Below are 22,599 nucleotides of genomic sequence, written 5' to 3'. Positions count from 1 at the left end.
TAATGAGTTGAGATATTTCAAAACCTAAAAAATAGAGTCAAAATTGTGTTTACTTGAAAACTAAAAAACCAAAAAAAAAAACTAAAAAAACCGGCATCAATTTACATCGACACGAAATAAAACTTAGGTAGTCGAATAGTCAAATAATACGCGTTATCACGGATAACTGAAAAAGCATTCTTCTCATCTCGATCAAATTTAAATGGGACCATACGACAAACACTAGCTTTCGATTAAAAAAGAAGCATTCAAATCGGTACAAACATCTCGTAAAAAGGAAAGTAATACTCCTTTTTTGAAGTCGACTAATAATCGGAATAATTGTGTTTGCCCGCAAACGAAAAAAAACCGACTTCAATTACATCGATGAGTAATACAACTTAGATCGACGAAAAAATAGTCAAGTAACTATGCGTTATCAAAGATTACTCAAAAAGTAGTTATCAGATCTCGATAAAATTTATATGTGACCACATGATAAACATCATCTTTCGATTAAATTAAAAATTATCGAAATCGGTACACCCAGTAGAAAGTGATTGCGGATTTTCGAGAGTTTCCCTTTATTTCTCTGTGATCCCATCATCAGATCCTGGTTTCCTTATCATGGTACCAAACTAGGGATATCCCCTTTCCAACAAAAAAAGAATTATCAAAATCGGTACCTCCAGTAGAAAGTTATGCGGTATAATACAACGTAGATCGACGAAAAAAGCGTCAAGTAAAAACGCAGTATTAGATATAACTCGAAATTATCGAGTTCTTGTTAGATCTCAAATAAATTTAAATGGGACCAAATGACACATACCACCTTTCGATTAAAAGAAAATTTGTCGAAATCGCTCCACCCAGTCAAAAGTTCTGAAGTAACATACATAAAAAAAATACAGTCGAATTGAGAACCTCCTCCATTTTTGAAAGTCGGTTAAAATACACACACACGCACATATTCATATACTTACTCTTAGAAGTCATAGCTTTAATTGTTCTCATGAACAAATGTACACTTAAATACCTGATTATTTCATATTTAATAGCTAGATAAACATTTATTGACATCAAGGTAAAATTAGATTAAAAATTGACAATAAACCCAAAATAATAATCAAACTAAGCTAGTTGAGCGTCTTTTAACTCCACAATTAAACATTGTGTTCAGCTATAATAGGCTAGTCGCCATTTAGGTCTTCGGTTAAATACGTTGGTCAAACTAGCTATTGAATATAACAGCTATTTCAGCTTGTTAGCTGCGAAATGTGTACGATACAGAACGAAGAAAAATCATCGCTTTTGTATTTATTATAATGAACCAAGAACACGAAACAATACTGAACCAGTTCGTTTTTATAAACCTGTAGCATTTATGTGTACCTAACTACCCACATAACGAGTAGCCGAGGTCGTCAGGTTACGGAATGTTTTTAACCGACTTCCAAAAAGGTGGAGACTCTCAAGTCGATTGTATTTTTTTGATGTACATAACTTTTCACTGGGTGTACCGATTTCGATAATTCTTTTTTTAATCGAAAGCAGATGCTTGTCATGTGGTTCCATTTAATTCGATCGACATCTGATCAGTATTTTTTGAGTAAACTTTGACAACGCGTATTTACTACCTTACCTTTTCCTACCTTTATTACGTGTCGATGTAATTGAAGTTAGTTTTGTTTTTCTTTTACGAGCAAACACAATTATTAACGTAATTACACCGGAACATTGGCCTTTTAAAGATAAGGACTCCATAGATACAAGTACGCCGCGTTGGCGCAACGGTTACAGCCATGGATTGTACCTGTGGCGCTGGCGGTTGCGGGTTCGATCCCCGCACATGACAAACATTTGTATTGGCCATACAGGTGTTTGCCGTGGTCTGGGTGTTTGTGCAGTCCTTGTGGGTCTCCCTACCGTGCCTCGGAGAGCAGGTTAAGCCGTCGGTCCCGGTTGTTATCATGTACACCTGATAGCGATCGTTACTCATAGTAGGGAATATATCCGCCAACCCGCGTTGGAGCAGCGTGGTGGATTAAGCTCTGATCCTTCTCCTACATGGGAAAAGAGGCCTTGCCCAGTAGTGGGATATTACAGGCTGAAGCGAGATACAAGTATACTATTGTGTCAGTATTCCGGTAAATAATACATAAGTACGTAAAGGATTATGATTCATTAATAGTTTATTGACCACGTGGACTGTGTACCTACATCTTAAAGTTATAGTCATTGTTTTATGATCTCTAACGGCTGTAATACATCGACATTGAAATAAAATATTACAAGTTTTCCCCATACAAAGTATTGTTTCAAGTGCTATAAAGCTAAATTTGAAATATGTCTAAACAAAACTGACAACGGAGATTTATGTCACCAAATACTTACCGCAACATATCACATTTCTTTATAGGTACTAGAGTGCATAAATCAACAGATACTCTATACATCGGCATCGCGGCATCGGTTTAGCTAATAAACTTAGTTAGATCTTAGGTACTTAGGTCTGCCTAAAGTTTCTTAGAAAGTTACTAGTTAGGTACTTGATTAAAGTCAAACATTATCAAATAATTAGATAAATATCTGAAATTCAACATTAAACTATTATTAATTCGGATACGTGGAGAAACGCCACAGTAAGCACAACCCCATCAGAAAGGTACATAAAACTATTTAAGATATGCTTGCTGCCTATAATTTCAGGTAGGGTACAAAATCACTTATTATGTGATTGTAACCTTGACAAAGGCACCTTTATCCCGTTTAACTTGTTCTTTGATCCTGACATCCTAAAATTTCAATCTACATATTTTTTTGTAGAAGCCATTATAAGCCCTTCAAATGTTAAATGTTCGCTAAAGTTTGTGTTATGTACTTATTTTTCACTTTTTAACCGACTTCCAAAAAAGGAGGAGGTTCTCAATTCGACTGTATTTTTTTATGTATGTTAATCAGAACTTTTGACCGGGTAGACCGATTTCGACAATTTTTTTTAATCGAAAGGTGGTGTGTGTCAATGGTCCCATTTAAATTTATTTGAGATCTAACAACTACTTTTCGAGTTATATCTAATAATGCGTTTTTACTTGACGCTTTTTTCGTCGACCTACGTTGTATTATACCACATAACTTTTTACTGGATGTACCGATTTTGATAACTCTTGTTTTGTTGGAAAGGAGATATCCCTAGTTTTGTACCATGATAAGGAAGAAAGAATCCGGAGAAATCGAGGGAAACTCTCGAAAATCCGCATAACTTTTTACTGGGTGTACCGATTTTGATAATTTTTAATTTAATGAAAAGCTGATGTTCATCATGTGGTCACATTTAAATTTTATCGAGATCTGATAACTACTTTTTGAGTAATCTTTGATAACGCGTAGTTACTTGACTATTTTTTCGTCGATCTACGTTGTATTACTTACACGTAACGTACTACGTAATTGAAGTCAGTTTTTTTTTCGTTTGTCTGCAAACACAATTATTTTTATGTGAAGGTATTGGCCGCAATAAAATAATGGTATAAATCAAATTATATAATCAAGTGTCTTCTTTATCGTATTTATATTATAAAGATTTTGTAGTATTGGTAATTTGTTTGATTTGAAATGTTCATGCTAAATTTATTTTAAGGTTAAATAATGGATGTGTGAGAACTGGTTTTTATAATTTTGTTAAGACGGATCTAACGGATCTTCTTCGTTTCTTAGATTACATACGTGATATACCCATGATTTCTTAGTGGGTAGGTAATGTAACCAACTAACTGATATGGACATGGCCCTAAGTGATATTAACCGTGCTTTGTTAGTGTAACTAAAAACCGTCAATATAATCAATACAATAGATGTAAATGATGTGTGAAAATGTTCCTTCAGATGTAACTTATTATTTTTCATAAAATACTTTTGAAAAATTCATAAACTTATTATTTTAATCGAATGAGTAATTTTGAAAACAAAAGTAACAAAAGGTAGTTGGTTGCAAGTACCTAGGGTGTCGTTACAACGCACACTCGACTCGTGCTAGGTCACTTTATTATTTGTTGTTTTATTTCATAGTTCCCACTGTAATTACACCAAGCATCACGCTTGTTTGTAGATACTTCACTTTTTACTACCGGACCGGCAAAAAAGTTAAACGTTTAACTTCAATGGGGCCCGTTGTTTATATTTATATAAATGCACATCGCTGGGCAGATAAAAAAATTTGGCATGAAAATTTTGAAATGAAGAATTGATTTTTAATATTTCGTACGGTCAGTGACCTTACCGGAAGTCAACGCTTCTACTATTAAACTTGAAATGTGTAATCTTTTTTTCTTGATTGAAATTCCTTTCATGTGCAATTAATTCAAAGTTCTACTACTACTAGACAGTTTTATATTTATATCTTGAAATTTGTTAGCGGCTTAATAGCGATAGCATAAACGTACCCTTTCAATTGTGATATTAATATTCATTCATTCACTAAATCAATAACAACGATCAACCTACAGTCACGGAGGTGTCGAGTTTTTTTACACCGTTGTGTTTTCTATAATTACACTACAAACAACAAAAGTTTTAACAAATAGGTTATCTTTAGTTTGAATTGAAGTAATTAACGCTTCTAAGCACTGTCCCACTTGCCTACGCATAAATTTTATGGATAAGATGCTTTGAAATTTTCGACATCATAAAAGTTACGAAATTACAAGGCATTTTGTTGTATGTTGTTAAAAACTCTGAGAGATAATTCTGGAAGATAAAAATTTTGTAACCGTGAAGTTTAGGAATCTCGTAAGGTGAACGACCGCAGCTGTCCATGTTCCTTAGAATTCAGCCATGAATATACACAATACGCGCACATGTGCTTTCAACCGTTAACAAAAATATTATCACATAAAAAGAAGAAACGATGCTGTATGTGTACTTAACGTATTTTACAATTAAGTTATCATTGTTACTCAGCATCTAATTATATTTCGTGTGAGAATCACCAACAAAACGTTTTTATGATGCATTTATTGATGACGCCAGCGACGAATACAGCACTTATTGACACGATGTCTTATTAACATTTAGCAACGTTTATTCTAATAGATTATTTCAAAGGAAATGCACACGTAGAAGAATTTATTAACATTTGTTGATGATTATTTAGATGAACAAATTTTAATTCAAGCCATTAAAAAGTCAATCATTTATTTTTATTAAATAAGAAATACATTTTTATAAGAATACTAGCTGACCCCGCAATCGTTGTTTTGCCATATATGTTATTAACCACATTAATCCTCCCCCCCTTATAACCAAGTATTATGAAAAATAGATGTTTGCCGATTCTCAGACCTACCCGATATGTACACAAAATTTCATAAAAATCGGTCCAGCCGTTTCGAAGAAGTATGTTAACTAACATTGTGACACGAGAATTTTATATAAGTCTGGCTATAAATACTGTTACATAAAAACTTTTCTTTTTTTCAACTTTTTAATTATTTTGAAATTGGAACACGTATATTATTTTAAAAACTTATTTCGATTTTGCGCCATTTCACATATTTTTTCGGGTTCATTATCAAATTACAATATGGAATGGGGTGTTAAAGCAAATAGGATTGCAGTCATCGCCTTGCACAAAGTGGGTATGGAGCCGTCGATCATATTTCAGACACTTCAAAAGCTTGGTATCAGCTATATGTTCGTATATCGTACTTTCAACAGATACAGCACCACTTCGTCTGTCGAAGACCAGAAAAGATCGTGGCAGCGCGGCCGCGGTTTTGTTAGAACTACAAAGGCTGTTAATGCTGTTAAAGCCAGAATTCGTCGAAACCCCCATCAGGAAGCAAAAAATCTTATCGCGAGAAATGAAGATTCCCGCTAGGACTCTGTCGCGTATTATAAAACAAGACCTGAAGCTCGATGCTTATCGCCGATATACAGGACATACCCTAAAACAATCTTTACAATTGAAGAGAGTGGATCGATCAAAACGCCTTCTGTCGTGATACGCAGGTAAAAGGCACAGAAATATCCTCTTTACCAATGAAAAAATTTTCACGATTGAAGAACACTACAATAAGCAAAATGATAAAGTGTATGCTCACAGTTTTAAAGAAGCTGCTCAAGTTGTCGAAAAGGTACAGCGTGGTCATCATCCTGCGTCAGTGACGGTTTGCTGGGGCGTGTCTTATCAAGGGGTCACAAAACTACCTACATTCTTGTGAAAAAGGAGTGAAAACTTCAGTGTATCAAGATACAGTCTTGGATCATGTTGTGAAACCTCTCAGTAATACACTTTTTAAAAATATAAAGTGGACTTTCCAGCAGGACTCTGCACCTGATCACAAGGCACGAACTACCCAAGCCTGAAACCAAGTTGAAGACTGGCCCCCATCTAGCCCAGACCTCAATCCTTTAGACTTCAAATTATGGTCAGTTTTAGAGGACAACCCGCTCTAAACGACACGGCAAAATTGAGTGTTAAAAATCTTTGGAGCAAGCAGTGGCGAAATTTCCCTTGGAAACAGTGCGTAAATCCATAGATTCATGGCCAAACAGATTAAAGGCCTGTATAGAAGCTAAAGGTAGCCATTTCGAATAGAATATTTTTTTATTTTTTGCTGAGACGTTAATAAATATGTAGGTATAAATTTTAATCATATTACATTACTTCATTTTAAAAAAAATGCATTTTCATTTGTAACAGAACTTATGGCTGGACTAGGTACAAGATTAATATCTCATGGGTACATATGTATGTGTATATAATATAATATTTATTCTTGATATTTTTACCCTCGATTGTCAACTATTATTATCGTCTATTTATTGGTAAAATATTTTAAAAATAGAACAAATTTAAATATTTCTCGCAGTAAATAAAATCCAAGCCTTTTGCCTCCCAACGGGCCAATGTGCAAACAAATAAACACTCTTTTCATCGTCATACACACACCCTAAAATATTGATTGATTAAATTAAAACAATATTAAACGCGTTACTCTTGAGTGTGAAGCGTTTATTTATTAACTTTGGTCTGAGATGATATATCTGGAAACTCTTACGCGATGGATTGATTTTATATGCCATATTAAAATCCTCGTAAGCACATATCTATCGAATGTAAGTGTATGTTACGTGTAATTAGAAAATAAATAACAACATGTTGTAAAACTATATCATACTCTACGGATTTTAAAATAAAAAAATAATCTATTCATGTTCTGTAAAAACTCTTACGGATCCTGGCTTTAATCCCTAGGTACGTACTGAATAAGTTTAGTATTCTCTCCAGTAATCAGTTACATATTGCTCATTTTTCTTTATTTCAACATAATTATACTTAAAGTCGAAACAATGTACTTACTTATGATGTAACATTGTAAAGCAGAAAAGATCTATAAACTTGACCAGGTGGTAGAACAGGTGTGTTATTGACTTGTACCACCTACATTTATTGATTACAACATTACTTTTAGATTACTTAGTAAGACATTTACGATTAGTTCTTGTAACACAATATTTATAGTTAAAAATTCATGTAAACAAAATCCATACCTAATATATAATAATCACTAAAAACGTCACTAAATACACTTTAGAACACATTCATGTTCACATAATTATTACATACACATATATGTATATTTTGTGTATTCTAGTCGCATTTTTTCAAATTTTAATATTATTTAGGACAAACTAAACAATATAAATAACATACTAAAATTTAAAAAAACTAAATAAAACGAGTTTAGCTTTCAATCTTTTTAAAGTAACGGCCTTCATTCAAGTGGTGATTCCTATGCGCGCACATCTGTCGGCAAGTCGGCCAATGAGGAGCATGCGTGCTCTAACATCTGTCACACACAAGATGTTGGTATTTTTTGCTGTCTTCTTCCTACTCATTCCGATTTATCGTTTTTGACACCGGAGAAAACAAGAAATGTTGGTGTACTGCACCTGTATTTTTTATTTTTATTTGAATCCTGTTTCTTAATGTCTACCGAAAGGACAAAAAAAAAATAGTATACCTATATCTCATCAATCAATATAGGTAGGTATATTTTATTTTTTCGTTTCTGCTCTTTGTATCAGGATCAGAGATCAGGCGTTAAAGTGCTTTAAATATCGGTAAACATAAAGAGATACTGCAAAGTCAAATATGTCTGGCGACTCTGTAACTTACGAGTTTTGATTTTCTTTAAACCTTTTTTAGGTAGTAGGTAGGTATATATTTAATAACATTAATTACATTTAAAAAATCAAGGTATTTTAAAAGAACGACTTTGATATATTAGATTATAATACATGTATTTACGAAGTTTTTCGAATTCATTATAACAAGAATAAGTCACATTAATTAAATTTCTATTATTATTAAAAAATATTATTTTTAGGACCAAGAATTTCATAGAATTTATGAAGTATCTAAACTAAATATGATTTGACATATTTATTAATTCAATAAAATTAAGTTTAATTAAAGGTTAATGAAAAAATATAAATAAATATTTTTCCCAACTTTCGTTAAATATTTTCTATCGCACTCTCTAGCTCTACTTTCGCCGTTCCATATTTTCGAAGGCCTCGTAAAGCTGAGAATTACGTGTTGCAGCTTCAATATGTTGCATCGTTTTGATATCCAATAAAGTACCTATAAATTTATATATATCACTAGGTGACCCATCGAACTTCATACCACCATTTTTTTTTTTGTGAATAGGTATCGATAATTCTTAATATATTTTTAAACAAACCTCGTACTTACCAAGAATAACGGTTACAAAAAAAAGATATATCGTAGTTGGTGGTTGTGGTGATTGAGGGTGGTGTAGGCAACTTCTAAATGCTTCCGGTGTTGCAGGTGTCTATATACTATGGTAATCGCTCTCTATACATATAATAATCTCGATGCATCTAAAAGTGACAATAAAATCAAGAAATGTTTCTAGTAAAACTTCCACACATATTTTAGCCTGGCTTATTCCTGGAACACGAGTTACGCGAGGTTGTTTTGGTGTCATTCTAGGCTGCATAAAAACTAGGTCGAGCTTTGTAAACTAGAGCGGAGTGTGCTCGTGATGTACTTTACCGCTCAAACTCTTGGCTGCGTTGTCGTCGACATGTGTTGAAAATCCTTGTATGACAAACAACACATTTTATTAATTAGGTTTTGTCCGAAACTGTTTTTTTATTTGATTCGCGCGGTTTTACGCGTTCCAGACCGAAAAAAATTCATAGTGTCAACGATACATTTATACACATAAAGCTTAGCTCTTTTTTAACCGACTTCCAAAAAAGGAGGAGGTTCTCAATTCGACTGTATTTTTTTTTTTTTTATGTATGTTACATCAGAACTTTTGACCAGGTAGACCGATTTCGACAAATTTTGTTTTAATCGAAAGGTGGTGTGTGCCAATTGGTCCCATTTAAATTTATTTGAGATCTAACAACTACTTTTCGAGTTATATCTAATAATGCGTTTTTACTGGATGTACCGATTTTGATAATTCTTTTTTTGTTGGAAAGGGGATATTCCTAGTTTGGTACCATGATAAGGAAACCAGGATCTGATGATGGGATCCTAGAGAAATCGAGGGAAATTCTCGAAAATCCGCAATAACTTTTTACTGGTTGTACCGATTTTGATAATTTTTAATTTAATCGAAAGCTGATGTTTATCATGTGGTCACATATAAATTTTATCGAGATCTGATCACTACTTTTTGAGTAATCTTTGATAACGCGTAGTTGCTTGACTATTTTTTCGTCGATCTACGTTGTATTACTTGTCGATGTAATTGAAGTCGGTTTTTTTTTCGTTTGCGAGCAAACACAATTATTACAATAGTCAAGATTAAAAATGTTATACAAACTATAACGCTTCATAAATTATGCACATGCAATACAAAGTCTTAGAGAAGATAAAGTAATTGTACCTAATAAAATATAAAGTACCTAGTTAAATAGCTCTTCAAGCACAGGTTAATTGGTACCTGCAATACAAAATCCATTATACTTAGGTATAAAGAAGATGCAAAATTGCTCTAATCCTTAGAAGGAAAAGTAAATTTTGATTTGATTCAATATATTTTTCTTCGAATATACATAGAGATATCTAAAGAAGCTAATTTAGATCTTTGATTTCCTCGTAAAACGTAAAAATTTAAACTGAATAAACTTAACGATTTTTTTTCATTATATTTTATTTGTAACTAAAATAGAAAAAAATCGTATTCATGTTAGTATTGTAATTTTGCTACTTATTTATATATTTTTATCTAACGATAAGAGAGCTGATAACACGTACCTATTATAAAAAATTATAAAACCAATACTATATACAATTTTGATTACAGACATCAATAACAATGTGGTTACTAATCTTTAAATGAGATAAGATACGGCCCGATATAAATGTTGCACTTTTGGTAATGACCAACAGACCTATATATTAGTATTCATATAGGCATTTAGGGCACAGGAGGAATTTCCTGCTCAAAATATGGAGCATATATATACATACATGACAAGTTAATGATTTTAACCATGACCGGAATAACAATGTAGAAGAATACCATCGTTTCACTGGTGAAATATGATTAAATAAAAAACTTCTACTAATTTAGAGCACTCAAATGACTTTTTGCACGGTTTAGTCTATAGTTAAAATTTAAAAAAAGTAATCCGGAATAGAAAGCTAATTAAAAATTCATGAATTTTAATTATTTTTAATGTTTAAAAGTTTCATATTATTAGATACTAAATGAGAAATAACTTTTGCAGGAGCAGTGCAATGCGAGGACGAAACGATTGGCCCTATATTCATGAAGGAACCCCCGAACCGAGTAGACTTTAGTAATACGACTGGAGCTGTTGTCGAGTGTGCCGCTCGAGGATCCCCCGCCCCTGACGTTATCTGGGTACGAGCTGACGGAACCGCTGTTGGAGATGTTCCTGGACTGCGACAGGTAATAAAAGGAGAAAAATTATTACTTCAACTTTTACGAAGTATAAAGCTTTTGTTTTACCACAACTATAACTGATGGAAAGCAAAGGTAGTGAACTTATTACCTGTGTGTTATTACTTTGCTATTCCATAAATTAATTATCAGATTATGTTATATCCCAAAAGGAACTATACTTACTATGAATAAGGTAGTGTAAACTGATTATTAAAATATGTTGTGAATATCTTGAAAAAAACTCCGAAGTCGAGCCAAGAATTTAATATTCCATACAGCATAGAACAGTTTGTTACCATTGAGTGCATTCCATTGTTTCCCTGGCTTCCTAAGTTTTGTATAACATTATTGTCTCTGAGAAGCAAAGTACCTTTGTAAGGAATAGTATTAAAATATTTTGTATTGTTTTAGGTTTTACCGAATGGAAATCTGGTATTCCCTCCTTTCCGTGCGGAAGATTACCGTCAAGAGGTACATGCTCAAGTTTATGCTTGTCTTGCACGAAATCCCGTTGGAACTATTCACTCTAGAGATGTTAACGTACGCGCCGGTAAGTTAAAAACAGCATATACGAGTATATGTACCTATGTAAAATAAAATGTTCAAGTAAAACAGTTACTGTCAAAATGATAAAACCCATAATGATCATGTCTGTTACATCGAAATCGAATACTCAGTTTAAAATGATAAGTTAACGATGAGAGCTTACAAACCTTTATTAACTTACGGTTACTTTCATATACCCGTAACTACTGGACTGATTACTTAATTATGTAAATCAATTGTTATTGACATTCGTTAAATTAATTTTAAGCTTTGTAAGACCAACGCAAACATATCTTTACATCTTTAGCATCTATTATATTCTTATATTACGAATCTAACACTTTTGTTCTTATAGTGGTATCTAATTATAATATATCTTATCATAAAGTATGTCAATTTGCATTTGTCTTACAAAGCTTTAGAGCGGCTATATAAATACACAATGAAAAAGTAAATCTAAAATTATTAATAACAATCAGAACAGTTCGGCTTTTGTGAGCCTAGCCAAGCCGGCGTTCGACACTATACGGTCGTTACCTATATAGATACATCAGTTCTAGTTGTGTTCCACTTCGTCAGTTGACTTATGATCCTGGCTCTGACACAATAATAAAGACTATTCGTTGATAGTGTTGATAATATTTTAATTTAAACGTATCCTATTTCGTTTGATTTCATTCAATATTAAAAGGTTTGAAAGTATATCAATTTTTTTTTGATAATGTATTATTTTTAGTATTATTAATAAAATTAATATTTTGCCAGTAAATTTTATGATCATAAAATGTACCTACATATGGAATAAAAAATATTCGATTTAATAATTTAGTCTAAATGTTAATAACTTGAATTGTTGTAAAACTCCAATTCGCTATTTTTAAAGTTACCTAAATGTCTACAACACACTATTCAAATAGGGCAGAGCCCTTGATGTTTCGATGGCTGAGAACTCAATAGGGTCAATTAGATAATCAAGTGGGAACGACATAGTGGTCATCAATTTGTCAAATGTCAGTTAACTCTATATATTAATACTCATTTCAAATTTTGTAAACGTCTTTCTTAAATTATTGTATTTGTATATAATACTAGCTGACCCGGCAATCGTTGTCTTGCCGCTAAACGCTATTAAAAATAGGGGTTGATGGTAGAGGGTTGAAAATTTAGGGTTTTATGTATTTTTTAATGTTGTATCATAAAAAAATAGAAATTAAAAATTTTGTCTAAAAAATAAAATAAAATTTTTTTGGGGTGGACTACCCCTAACATTTAGGGGGATGAAAAATAGATGTTGGCCGATTCTCATAGATACCGGATAAGCACAAAAAATTTCATCAAAATCGGTCAAGCCGTTTCGGAGGAGTATGGCAACGAAAACTGTGAAACGAGAATTTTATATATTAGATTTTGAAGTCGTTTAGAAAATGTTAAAAAAGCAGAACAAGTTGAACGCTTTTTACCTGTTTCTTAGTCTCGAATAATATGGTTCTTAGGAGGTGTATTTGATAGCCGCTCTTTTAAGCCCTTTATGTATATTATCTTTTCAGGGATAAATATTTTTGGTATTAGAATAGGTACAACGTAATCTAACTCATAGAGCAGTGATTAAATAGTTATATACATTTTAATATTTCAATAGTTTTGTAATTTTAAGGAAACAAAATTGAAATGTAGTAGAATATTAAAAAAAAATTTTGTTACGTATTTTCGATGCACTTGAAAAAAAGACACACTCTTCAGAAATATTAAGTACCTGTCTAAACAAAATTATTGTGTTCGTTTCATAATTAATCTGATTAAATATATTTACAGCTCATTATTGTTGTTATAGCAAATAACCAATACAGTATCGGGGTCAAAAAAGTGCTCTACAATTGTCTTTGAATTATAGTAGTAGGTATATTGGTAGACGAATAAGATTATAATCGAATAGTTAATTTTGCTCATATATATAACACTAGCACCTCATTTAAGATATTTACTAATTTAAAAACATAAATTTTCTTAAAAATAAATCAGTGGTCGCGCAACATTACGATACCGACGTAAACAAGGAGTATGTGATAATGGGGAATAGCATTATACTAAAATGTCAAGTTCCATCCTTCGTTGCCGATTTTATCGAAGTCCTGTCATGGCATACAAATGAAAATGAAGATTTTTATCCTGGCGAAAATTATGGTTAATTTCAACTTCAAGCTTATAACCTTCCAGTCCTCCCTTTCCAATTATAATAATTGGCAGCAACGAAATATTCGCAGTTGTACAGCAGCAGTATGAATCCGAGGTTAATAACGAATATGTAATCCGAGGGAATTCGGCAATACTTAAGTGTTCTATACCTTCGTTTGTCGCCGATTTTGTAAATGTTATTTCATGGCACGATGAAGCAGGCAATTCCTTTAATTTTAACACAAGCAGGGATGGAGATGGTAATCTATAGAACATCAGAAAAAACTATGTAGCTCCCGATCCTATTGCAATAATTCCTTTCTAAAATATCAACATTCTCGTATATTACAGTTGTAACTCAGTACTATGAAGCTGAAGTAGTGTCAGAATACGTTATAAGGGGGAATACTGCTGTATTAAAATGCAACATCCCGTCTTTTGTTGCTGATTTTGTTAAAGTAGAGGCTTGGGTTGACTCCGATGGCGGCGATTACTTACTTACCGATGATATTGGTAGGCGGGTCATGTATTTATAAAAACATCTGTCCCTAGATTTTCCCTATATACTCCTATGATCTCAAATCAAACACCAATAATGCAATATTACGATTCAATTTACGATATACTCAACAAAAACGTTTCAGTTGTCAATCAATTCTATGAAGCAGAAATTCTAACAGAATATGTTATACGCGGAAACGCTGCTGTTTTAAAATGTTCCATTCCTTCTTTTGTCTCGGATTTCGTAAAAGTAGAAGCTTGGATTGATGAAGAAGGAACTGCAATTACCGATTCTGAAGACTTCGGTAAAGATAGCATCAACATAACTCCATTATCAAGTATCATTCCTGTCACCTCCACTTACCCGTTTCGAATTCTAATTAGTATTCTTCAGTTGTGTCACAGTATTACGTGACTGAAGCCGAAAATGAGTACGTGATTAGAGGAAATGCTGCTATTGTGCGCTGCAAGATTCCTTCCTTTGTTAGTGATTTTGTCCACGTGGATTCTTGGGTTATGAATGACGGAGAAATACTCACAATAAACAATACGAATATAGTAGACGGTACATATTTTGCAGTAAACAAAAACCCCGTTACATTTCCATTTTCCGATCCAAATTTCCAATTATAGCCTTGTCAAAAATTTTAATCTCTTTTAAATAGTGGTGTCACAGCCATACGAAGCTGAAGCTGACAACGAGTACGTTATTCGCGGAAATGCAGCTATCATGAAGTGTGAATTACCAAGTTTTGTATCAGATTTTGTATTTGTCGAAATGTGGATGGATAGTGACGGTGTAAATTACTACCCTGGAAATAACGAGGGTAATTTTAAGTAGATATCATATGCCTAAATCCTGAATTTCCTAATTTCGATTACATTGTAACAGCGGTGCTTCAACTATATGAGGGTAGAGTCAACGATGAATTCGTTTTGCGAGGAAACACAGCTATTCTAAAATGTATCGTGCCGTCTTTCGTAACAGACTTCGTCAATGTCGTGGCATGGCTAATGGATAATGAAACAATAGTAGCTGATGAAAATACAAATATCGACCCTGGTAGTAGATATACGTATAAGTTTATTTTAGCTCTCATCCCAATCCTATTTCGCGAAATTCAGCTCCATTATGAATGAATATTCACATCAACAGTTGTCCATCAAAACTATGAACCACGAGTCATAGATGAAGACGTTCTTCGAGGGAACTCGGCTATAGTCAAATGTTCAATCCCTTCATTTGTAGCCGATTATGTCAATGTAGTTGAATGGGTTACGGACGAAGAGTCCCTCTCTGCATTTTCGTTGAATGACGCCGAAGGCAATTATGGTAATCGAGAACGCCTGCGCGACCCCAATTGTTCCTATCCGCTCTCCACAAAATCCTCGGACTAATTATAATTATAGTACGTTTTAGTAACATTTTATTTTATAACAAATTTCAGCTGTAAACCAATTCTACGAATCCCAGGTCTATGATATATATGTTATAAGAGGTAATGCGGCGGTCTTCAAATGTCACATCCCATCGTTTGTTTCCGATCATGTGTATATAATTTCTTGGCACGATAGTGACGGAGGAGAATTTTCGAAAGATGAAAATTACGGTACTCCTACTAGAAATAAAACTAACATATTCCCTTCGCATCCTTTCCCAGGAGTAAGGATAACGGTCGGTGATATAACGAAATATCTATTTTTCAGTTGTATCTCAAGCTTATACGGTTCATTTAGTCGAAGAAAATGTATTGCGAGGAAATGCTGCAATTTTAAAATGCTTAATTCCAAGTTTTGTAACAGAATATGTTTACGTTTCTTCGTGGATTATATTAGAAGGGAACAATGAAATAGAAATCCTTTTAAATGATACAGTTAACAACATGGGTATCTTTTTAGTTCAACTTATATTCCTATACTTTCCACAATTTTCCACAATTTTTTCCAGTTTCAATTCACCTTACTTGAGTGGTACAAATATTATTAATATTGCAATTTTACTTGCAGTCGTTACACAAGCGTATACGGTTAATTTAATGGAAGAAAGTGTTTTGCGTGGAAATTCAGCCATTCTCAAATGTCATATTTCAACTTTTGTCACTGAATATGTCAGCGTTTCGTCCTGGATTATTTCGGAAGCTGAAACCGATGTATTAGAAATTAAAGCAGAATCGAACTCTTTGGGTACATCCTTTTTAGGGCTTTCACCATTTTCCTGTCCCCCTTCCTTGTTTTTTAAATTTTTATTCATATTATGATATTTTTCAGTCGTTTCCCAAGCTTACACTGTTAACTTAATGGAAGAAAATGTCTTACGTGGAAATTCTGCTATCGTCAAATGTCATATACCAAGTTTTGTCTCAGAATATGTAACTGTGTCTTCGTGGATTATATTCGAGGGAGATATTGAAGAAAAAGATATTAATAGCACAACTTTTAATAACTTGGGTATTATAAAGTAAAGTTTGGGTTTTTATTTTCCAATCCTACCCATAATTAGTATTTAGATTCCACTAAATTAAATAAAGGGCGTTACTGATTCTTAATACCCTCGTTTCAGTGGTTTCCCAAGCTTACACTGTTAATCTTTGGGAGGAAAACGTTTTGCGTGGTAATTCTGCAATACTTAAATGTCATATTCCAAGTTTTGTTGCTGAATATGTCACTATTACTTCCTGGATTATTTCTGAAGGGGACGACGAAGAAATTGACATAAACTTAAATTCTAATTTTAGCTTAGGTAAAATAGACAAATTGTTTAACAATTTTTCAACTACTTATAAATATCCATCCTACCATTGTTCCATAGTATTTATAGTTCATATGTCGTCAAAACAATAATAGAATCATTCCCAAGTTAATTTTCCAAATAAATCATTTTTGAACCATTAATTTCCAGTCGTATCTCAAGCTTACGACGTGAAGTTTTGGGAAGAATATGTCTTGCGTGGAAACGCTGCTATATTAAAATGTCAAATACCTAGTTTCGTCTCCGAATATGTCTCAGTGGCATCATGGATAATATCCGAGGATTCTATTGAAAAAGAAATAAAAAGTGACAATTCTTCTAACTTAGGTACATGTTTTCCGATTAGGTCTAAATGCTATCAATCCATTACTTTCCTATTACAACTTCCCACCCTCCTATATCTATTATTCCTATACACCAAAATTTTTAGGCCGCAATAAAAATATAAAAGAAAAACGTACGATAATGAATCTATAAAGTTATTTCTTCGATGGCAATATAATGCCCTTACGCCTATGTTTATGCTAGGTCGTATTGTTTCAGTGGTTTCACAAGCGTATGCTGTTAATCTCATGGAAGAATATGTTCTTAGAGGAAACGCTGCTATTTTAAAATGCCATATACCAAGTTTTGTTTCCGAGTACGTCACTGTTGTTTCTTGGATCATCACTGAAGGAGAAGAAGAGGTTGAGATAAAGCTTGTATCAGATAATAATTTAGAGGGTATGAACTTCAATCTGCGTTGACATATAATTTTTTCTTCAAAATTTTATCTCTCCAAGTGCTTTTGTATTGCTTACGAGATTGGGAGGTTAATCATAATTCGGCTTACCTATCTCCATAGGCTTCACGGCCTACCTTAATCCTTTTTCCTCCTTCCTTAGTTTAATGCATGTTTTGTGGAATTAGTAAGTAAATCACAACCTTAAGTTGTGCTGCTAAAATGAAATCAAATTTATAGTTTTTTTTTTAAATATCAATATGTGACTACAATATATTTGTTATATTCCAGAGGGAAAATATTTGGTACTACCTTCTGGTGAATTGCATATTCGTGATGTAGGACCTGAGGATGGTTATAAATCGTACCAATGTAGAACTAAACATAGACTAACTGGAGAAACTAGATTATCAGCAACTAAAGGACGTCTAGTTATCACTGGTAAGAAAATATACAATTATTTTTTATTGCGCCATTAATTCATGACAGTTTTTTAAAATATATCTTTATATATAGTATTAAATTATTCATGTGCTTCAGTTTTAAATGTTTTATGAATTAGTAGCGCTATTAAAACTCATCCAACAGTGAAAATATATTTTTAACATTATTTTTAGTAACAATGGCTCAATAAAACTTATTCGTTGTCTATTTACTTATAACATTGTACATATTTGGTACACTTATAGACATAAATTTTCACTGTCGGATTATTTTGATTGTACTAATTTTATTATTGCATAAAACAAAATATTTTCTTTATTAAAATAATGCAATAAAACTATTCCTTTTTTCTGATAAATAAAAATATTTCATGTGAATGAAAATATTTTGTTAATTTTTATTTGAATATAATAAAAGGATTATAATCTCTTGTTATCCGTGATATATTAATAACGATTTTGCAGATACTTTAAACTAAATATCCTCAATATAAATAAGTTTGAAGTCGAAAGAGATCATAATTCATTTTTTTTAAACAATGTGAATATAAAATAATATTTATATTTGCATAATTAGTATAAAGCAAAAACTTGCCTGAATGTTGGGATAGGGTACCCTGCAGAGCATTTACCGCCGCTCGTAAACGTTGGTTTAATTAATGACACGATTAGAGAAATGTAGGGTGATGAACATCACGGCGTATTTCGATCTCTTTGCCTTTTGTTGTTTGATGTCCAATCTTCGTAAACCGTCCTTCTCCCAACATGCGCAGAGCCGGTGGGCCGAGTGCCTCCCAAGTTTGCTAGCTCGCAAACTACGAGTGGTTTCCAGTTTAAAGAAACCGTCAGTCTTGCATTGCTGTGTCCAGCACAGTCCTACCCAGCACCCGCATACCGGTAAGATGATATTTCACCTGTAACATCATTTCTCAGAGCCGATAGGGCGAGTACCTCCTAAGTTTTCTACAACTCAAGTGGGTGCGATGTTCATAGCGAAGTTGGATTTAACATTTACGTTACAATGTCCAGCTCAGGCTTTCCCTGTCCCCGTGTTCAGGTAATCTCTATAAGTACCCATTATTATATTATATTTTTTACAAAAATTGTAGAGCCGGTTGGACGTGTTTCTCCTAAGTTTGCGACAATTTTAACTGGCACTATGTTTGAAGTTAGGAAAAATGACAGTTATGCGTTGCAGTGTCCTGCTCAGGCGTTCCCGACCCCATTATTCAGGTAAAATACAAATATTCCACCATTTGTATTATCATTACTTTCTATAGAACCCGTTGGACGTGTGTCGCCAACATTCGCGTCTGTTGTTATGGGTACGATGATTGGAGTCAAGAAAAATTATTCGTTTGCCTTACAATGCCCCGCACAGGCATTTCCAGTCCCAATCTTCAGGTATTTATTGAAAGTTTCTCAGTATCTGATACATTAAAATCCATGTAACAGAAAACATCGTAATATTTTGCTTCAGAACCTTTGGGAAAAGTCTCTCCGAAATTTCCGAGTTTAGAAAAAAGTAGACTTTTTAATTATGACACTGATCAAAGCATTTCACTCCTTTGTCCTGCTCAAGCATTTCCTGCCCCAATGTTTAGGTAAGCTTTATGAATCACTTGAAAAATGTTTATGTCACTTGATACATTAAAATTGGTTATGAATATTGTTAAAATACATATGCGCCAGTTTTTAAAATCTTCTGTTTACTTTATTTCTTTTAAATTAACAGAGCCTATGGGCAAAGTATCGCCGAAATTTCCAACAATGGAAACTGGACGCAGTTTTACTTTTTCATCAAATACCTGTGTGACTCTTCTTTGTCCGGCCCAAGCCTTTCCAACTCCTTTATTCAGGTATTTCATTTTCAATATTATAACGTTATGCCCGTAGAGCCAGTTGGCCGTGTGTCACCTAAATTTCCTTCGATGGATAGCTCAAGAAGCTTTAGTGCGATGTTAAACACCAGCCTGACTATATTATGTCCAGCCCAAGCGTTCCCAGTTCCATTATTCAGGTAATTTGAATAAAAAATATATTATAATAATCATAATTTATTCATAGAGCCTGTGGGTCGTGTTTCGCCAAAATTTACAACTACTGATAAAAGTCGTGCATTTGACGCAAATGAAAAAGAAAATATAACACTTTTATGCCCTGCCCAAGCTTTTCCTGCCCCAGCCTTCAGGTATAATATTTTTAAATATATATACTTTTTTACCCATATATTAATTCTACTTAGAACCAATGGGCAGCGCCGCTCCAAAACTTGCTTGGAAAATGATCGATATAACAGAGACTATGGTTAGTCAAACTAGTACATTGCTTTGCATAGCGCAAGGCTTCCCTGTCCCAATTTTCAGGTAAAAGAATTCAAATACTTTAAATATTTTTAATAACGAAGTTAATATGTGTGTGTAGAACCTGTAGGCAGAGTACCACCGAAGTTCCCAACTATGGACAATGTTAGAGGCTTCGATACCGTTATTAATTCAAGTGTGACATTGTTGTGTCCTGCTCAAGCATTCCCAGTTCCTTTGTCCAGGTAATATTTATTAAAAAGTCGTTATTTTCTTCTAGAACCAATTAATAGTGCCTCACCAAAAGTTCCAACTAAAACGATTGAATTCGTGGAATTTGCTTTGAACTCCAGCATTACGTTACTTTGTTTGGCTCAGGCGTATCCTGTCCCTGTATTCCGGTGAGTCTTATACGAAAAAGATGTATATTTTTCGATGTTTCTCGAGTTTTATACAAATATACATATATTATAGAAAGTTTTATCGATATAGTACTTAAGAGTAAAGTAATATTATTTTTTTAGAACCGATAGGCTCCAAGAGTCCCTCATTCTCAAGTGGTTCTAAATTAGCCTGGTTTGAGATATCCAACTTGCAAGATTTTGCTCTCTTATGTCCAGCGCAAGGGTTCCCTGTGCCAGTTTTTAGGTGAGAACTAATAAACTATGTTTTACATACATTTTCAGAACCCATCGTATCGAAACCTCCGATATTGTCGAGTGACGATAAATTTGCATGGTTTATCCATAGACCAGTAGGAAACAATTTGGCTTTAATTTGTCGGGCGCAGGGATATCCTATACCTTTATACAGGTATAAGATCTCATAATATTATTAATTATTTTAGTATAACATCCAATATTCTCACTTTTAGAACCCATCGGATCTAAATCACCCACTTTTTCGACCGATGATAAAATGTCTTGGTATGTAAGAACAGTCGGTCAGAGTCTAAATCTTTTGTGTCTGGCCCAGGCATATCCAGTCCCGGTTTTCAGGTGATGAATTTAACTATTATTTTTAATTATTACATGTATTGATTATAGAACCAGTTGGCTCTAAATCTCCTACATTCTCTAATGACGTCCAATTATCTGGAATAACTCGTAAAACCGGCCAAGACTTTGCGCTTTTATGCCAAGCCCAAGCTTTTCCTGTCCCTTTGTTCAGGTAAGATTCTAAATAATCATAATTTGACTATTTAAATTAAGTTGTCGTTGGTGCAGAACCTATAGGATTAAAGGCGCCATCGTTTTCCCTGGAGTTTAAAAGTACCACGCTCACTAAAATATCTGGGCAAGCGATTGTTTTACTATGTCAAGCACAATCGCATCCTCCTCCATTATTCAAGTGAGTGTCTCATAATATTCTTTACTCATTTTTTCATCCAGAACCAGTATCGGCCAGAGCGCCTACTTTCCCAACTTCTGCGTCGTCCTACAATTATAATATTGAAGCAGGCTCTGGGGGTTCGGTGCTATGTCAAGCACAAGGGTATCCTCAACCAATGTTCAGGTGGGTTGCGTATAAGGTATCTATTGTTTACTTTTAGAACCGATCGGTGCAAAAGCTCCATCTTTTTCTACTGATTCAAAAGGCAGTATATTTATTCGAGAAAGGGGGCACAGTTTTGCATTACTTTGTCAAGCCCAAGCATCGCCAATACCTATTTATAGGTAAGTTAGATGTTATCACTAGTTCTTTTCTTCTGCAGAACCCGTTGGTTCAAAACCACCGACCTTCCCAAATGATTTAACTTCTTCAGCTGTAACAAGACATAAGGATCAAACTTTTTCAATGACATGTCAAGCGCAAGCATTTCCTTTACCAATTTTCAGGCAAGTTTTCTATTACTACTTCAGCCTATCGCAGTCCATTCCTGGACATAGGCCTCCCTAAGTTCGCACCACCGGACCGACGATCTACGTAAGATTGCCGGTGGAAGCTGGATGAGGATTGCAGAATACCGGGGTGTTTGGTTCGAACTTGGGGAGTGTATAAATATATGATATTCATAATTCAAATTATCAGAAATATTTGGAGAGTTTATAAATAATTTATTTTGTATTATTCGTGCATCTTGTGTAGTTTTCGTGTCTCGGAAAATCTGTAGAATTTTAATGTCTAAATTTGTAAGTCTTGAATTACAAGGAAGTATAACTTAACAATTCAATTCAGTTATATACTTCATTGCTAATATCAAAGATAATTGTCTCCAACAGAG

General features: G+C 33.6%; 1 protein-coding gene across 1 annotated transcript in view; it reads left to right on the top strand.

Annotated features, from left to right (window-relative positions):
- Window positions 1-6,060: 6,060 nt before the first annotated feature.
- Window positions 6,061-22,599, top strand: part of LOC123655868 (Down syndrome cell adhesion molecule-like protein Dscam2) — a 51,686-nt gene continuing 35,147 nt past the window's right edge. The window contains exons 1-6 of the mRNA XM_045591615.1: window positions 6,061-6,136; window positions 10,762-10,946; window positions 11,352-11,490; window positions 15,316-15,492; window positions 17,921-18,070; window positions 19,969-20,092. Coding sequence (XP_045447571.1) covers window positions 6,061-6,136; window positions 10,762-10,946; window positions 11,352-11,490; window positions 15,316-15,492; window positions 17,921-18,070; window positions 19,969-20,092 — 851 coding nt within the window. The remainder of the gene's footprint in view (window positions 6,137-10,761; window positions 10,947-11,351; window positions 11,491-15,315; window positions 15,493-17,920; window positions 18,071-19,968; window positions 20,093-22,599) is intronic.

This window comes from Melitaea cinxia, chromosome 8, assembly GCF_905220565.1.
Source record: "Melitaea cinxia chromosome 8, ilMelCinx1.1, whole genome shotgun sequence".
Classification (NCBI taxonomy): domain Eukaryota; kingdom Metazoa; phylum Arthropoda; class Insecta; order Lepidoptera; family Nymphalidae; genus Melitaea; species Melitaea cinxia.
Note: the sequence above shows the minus strand (reverse complement) of the source record. Positions and strands in the feature narration are given on the sequence as shown.